Source organism: Centruroides sculpturatus, unplaced genomic scaffold (assembly GCF_000671375.1).
Source record: "Centruroides sculpturatus isolate CEXI.00-Female unplaced genomic scaffold, Cexi_2.0 scaffold1493, whole genome shotgun sequence".
NCBI classification, from domain to species: Eukaryota; Metazoa; Arthropoda; class Arachnida; order Scorpiones; family Buthidae; genus Centruroides; species Centruroides sculpturatus.
Window position 1 is genome coordinate 89,334 of NW_019385718.1, and position 4,426 is coordinate 93,759.

Here is a 4,426-nt window from a genome sequence, read left to right on the forward strand (position 1 = left end):
TAATTCCATTTGCAAATGTAATATCACTGCAAATGCGATTTGCCTGAAACTTTCATACTTTGTAAGTAATTTTTTCTAAGATAATACAATTTAAATTTTATTAAATGTAAATTTTAGTGTATGTAAAAAATATTATCAAAAATATATATATATACTAAGACCATTGTAGCACTAGTATTAACGGTACAATAATATAAATTATTGTGTATTAATTAGGGTTTCTCATTAAAAAAATTTATTAAAGTTGAGAATTGCCCTTATCGATTCAATTGTCTTTTAATGCATTTAGGAGAAGACAGATGTTATGTGTTTTTCATCTGTAGCCTGGAAGATTTCTAGTTCTAGTTTTCTTTTGTCATCTAGTATTTTTGATTTGTCTATCTCGGTGTTTTAATATCGGCATTGAGCTTATACCCCAATAATTCGGCAGTTCGTTTGGCTATAATAATCAGGTTTATAAAGAAAAACTTCATACTTGCATACTTCGTACTCGTTTGTATCCTCGCTCAATTTGCATAACCCGGCGTTATGCTGTTATTGAAGCTAATGGGCATGGTTAATTATTTCTTATTTTCGTGCGGGTCTCATCCTCTTTTTATCCTACATTGATTTGTGAAAGTGGAAAAATTTTGCGATTATCTACAATAGGTCTAGTGGTAGGCTACTCGAAGTCTTATTTTCCGAAGAAATCAATTCTATTCCTGATAGACGTGAAGATTTGTCGATTTCTGTTCTATGGTCTTCAGATTCAGCTGGAGCTTCATTTAGTGGTTGATCGGTCACTAATGAAGAGACAAAAAGTTCATCGTCTAGGACATAAGGATCAAATGGCTCAATTCCTGTAACTTCAAAAGCTTTTTCCGCAAGCTTCACTTTTGCTGTAGCAGAATAGGCTTATTTAATAATTCCTGCTAGATCTGTGCGCTTAATTATCTGACCTGGATGTTGAACTAGCCACTTCTCTGCTTTAGCTACATACGCAGTTTTCAGAAGACCGTAAAATCTCCTGTCTAAAAGCTGAATGACATGGCTTGCATGAGGCGGAAATGTTAAAAATTCTCTCGGCTGTATAAAATTCCAGGAAGAAAACAATGTGTTGAATGGTTGTCTGCAATAAGTAAGACGGGATTTTCTACATGCGACCAAAAATAAACAGATTTTACTTCAATTTTAAGTTATTTTTATATTCATTTGCATAATAATACACGTTAAATAACACAAATATATGCACACAAAATATAAAGTACATTTTTTGTGATGAAATGCCCCGGCTTTTGTGAAATTCTTGTATTTTGTGATCAAGCCGTGTAGTTTTATTTGTCGCTTTCTTTTTCTTTTCTTAAGCAAATGTCGGTAGCAGGAAATCGCATCCAAAATGCTTCGTCTTGCTTTTGCACTCCTTTTAAATCTGGACAATTCGCAACAATTTGATCAACGATGTTCTTGAAGGTCGTCGTGGTAAACCTGCAGAAACCTGCAGTAAGTCTTCAATATCCTGCTCGTCTACATCTCCTAGTCCTGCTGTATCGATTAGGTTAACAATTTGGTCAACGATAGGCTCTTATCGTTGAGAACTTTTGTATACCTTCAGCCATATCTTCTTCCACACTTCGTTCTTGCATTTATCAGTTAATTCTTGCCAAGCCAAGTCGATATTCCCTATGGCATCCATGATGTTATATTTTTTTTCCAAAATTGCACCAAACAAACGTAGATTTAAGAAAAGTACGGCGCTAGAACAAACTGCCACCTTTTGCCGATTTGTTCTTGTTCGTAAATAATCGTATACAATACGATTATTTACGAAACTGGAACAAGGCTGAGAAGAAACTGGAAGATTGGAGGAAAGTTTTGGAAGAAAGGGCATGAAGACTAACAGAACTAAAAACAGCTTATATGACTCTGAATGGTAGAGACGAGTGTAATATTAAACGTGCCGCTCCCTTTGGTCCCGAGTTTTAAATATCTTGGGACATTTGTCGAGATGAGAGGAAAATTGAACTCGGAGGTGCAGCATAGAATTCAACGTGAATGGATGAACTGGAGGAAGCCGAGCGGTGGGTTATGCGACATGAAAGTTAGCTGCAATCTGAAAGGAAAATTGGATAAATCAGTTGTTAGACCTGCAATGTTATATGGAGCGGAGACATGGGCAATAACAAGAGCCCAAGAAAGAAAGATGGAGGTGGCGGAGATGAGAATGTTGCGATGGATGTGTGGATTGTCAAGGAAGGATAGAATAAGGAATGATTTTATTAGAGGTTCTGTTAAGATGGGCCCCTTGAGCAAAAAGATGCAAGAATGTAGTTGAGGTGGTTTGGCCACGTAGAGCGAAAAAGCCACAATTATGTTGAAAGAGGATCGAAAAACTGGTAATAAAAGGAAAGAGAAAAAGAGGAGACCAAAGATACGTTTGAAAGATAAGATGGAAGAAGACTTGAACCAGGGGGACTTAAGAGAGAATAAACCCTTGATAGGGAGAAATGGAAGAGACGTATTAGAGAAGAAACGCCGACCATATATAAACATGGGAAAAGACGAGGATAAAGAAGGATTAATGAGTGAAAAATACTTAAATCCTATAAAAATTTGATGGAACCAGGTTAATAGTAAAACTCAAAAAATTCGTCTAAATAAAAGAAACTTTTGAAAGCTGTGACAAGAATACTGGAAGCAGATTTGACAATATGACTCAAGATGAAAATAAAGTGCACATTAGACAGACAACTACGGAAGTGTTAGATAAATCAGTGTCACTATGACAATACATCACGAAAATAAAGCATAATTACAAAAAAACCTTCGATCTTCGGGCATTGTTCTTAAAGTCGTTCCAGCGAAGAGTTGCTTAACTTTCTCGGGACCTTTAAAACTGCGTGTGGCGCCATCTGTTATGACATTTTATTAAAATAACTTTTTTTATATTATTAATTATTATAAAATGAATAAAGCTTAATTTTAAGAATAGCAATGAATTTTATTTAAAAAATTGTGAATCATGGTCTAGTTCATGGATTATTAGAAAAGAATATAAGGCATTATTTCAAAGTGAAACAACACAAAGAACATAAGAACTGAATGCCACACAATACTATTTATGAAATAGATAATGATTAATTAACCACTTAAGTGAAGAAATATCCGTGAAATATTTTCAAGTTATTTGCTAATTGCTATCATAAGCAGTTTTACAATTGAATTTATTAATAATTTTATCAATTTATCATCTAATTCAAGTAATCGACATCAGTTCAATTAATTAAATTTAATTCCATTGTATTATCTTGGAAACAAATTACTTATAAAGAATAAAAGTTTTCTGGCAAATGTCATTTATTATATTTGAAGTTTTCTGGCAAATGTCACTTATTATAATTGAATAAAACGAGTGAATCATTAGCAATGATATTGCATTTGCAAATGGAATTACATAATTGGAAGTGTGTACTATCAGACAAAAATAAAAAAAGAATTTATGTTATCCATTATTGTATAAATGTCAGTATAAAAGTCAAATGAATGCATTATATCAATAGATATTTTGTATTATACTATCCATTCAGACAATAAATTAAAATAGATAAACGATACAATATAAAATATCAGAATAACATTCAAATAAATGAATTTGTAAGCTATTATTAATCGTCCTTTGCAAATAATATATTCTTATAGTATAAAATTGAGGCAATAATAAATTACACAGAATAATATATCAGAAATGCCTTACAGCTACTACCAAACCACTTATTATAATTGAATGAAACGAGTGAATCATATTTCTGTACATCAATTTCAGAACAGTAACTCCCAAAATATCAGAAGTTGGAGATTAAAAATGTTATTTTTAGTGTGCTGAGGACCAAATTTGATGGATATAGTTTCTATGCATAAAAAAATAATGCAATATTAAGACATAAAAGGAAGGATTTGTGCATTGAAAGAGAAAACAGGTAAAATGAAATTATATCTATAGCGAAACACTTCGAACAAATAGAATAGTTTATCTGTGCGACTCTATGTGAATATCTTTCAGAAATTTGCCCCATTTTCACTGGCCTGTCTCTAAGTTAATAAAAAATATATTCGAAAACGAAGTACTAGAAACGTATTTAATTTTGCCATTCTTTTATCTTTTACTTCTTTATTGATTGAGCCCATTAGATTTTCATTTCATTTGTCACACACTTAGATTATTTAACATGGAACAGTGTTTCGAAGAAAGAATCATCAGAAGTTGTTCGTGTCAAATTCTTTCTCCGACTATAAATTTCCTGAAATTATTCGGAATACAAAACATTTATAAATGCCGACATCATAATGAATGCAGAAAATCTTTTCAGGTGAAATTTCAACAAAGTATAAGTATAATCATCATTGTGGCGTGGAATATATTATTACATTTGATCTTCCAAAATCGCAATCA

General features: G+C 32.4%; 1 protein-coding gene across 1 annotated transcript; it reads left to right on the forward strand.

Moving 5' to 3' along the window:
• Positions 1 to 1,984: 1,984 nt before the first annotated feature.
• Positions 1,985 to 2,311, forward strand: LOC111641505. The gene has a single exon (XM_023387678.1). The coding sequence runs from the start codon at positions 1,985 to 1,987 to the stop codon at positions 2,309 to 2,311; it is 327 nt and encodes a 108-aa protein (XP_023243446.1).
• The last annotated feature ends 2,115 nt before the right edge of the window (positions 2,312 to 4,426 follow it).

Coding starts and splice junctions, on each gene's coding strand:
- LOC111641505 (XM_023387678.1), top strand. CDS start 1,985: ATGAGAGGAAAATTGAACTCGGAGGTGCAGCATAGAATTCAACGTGAA.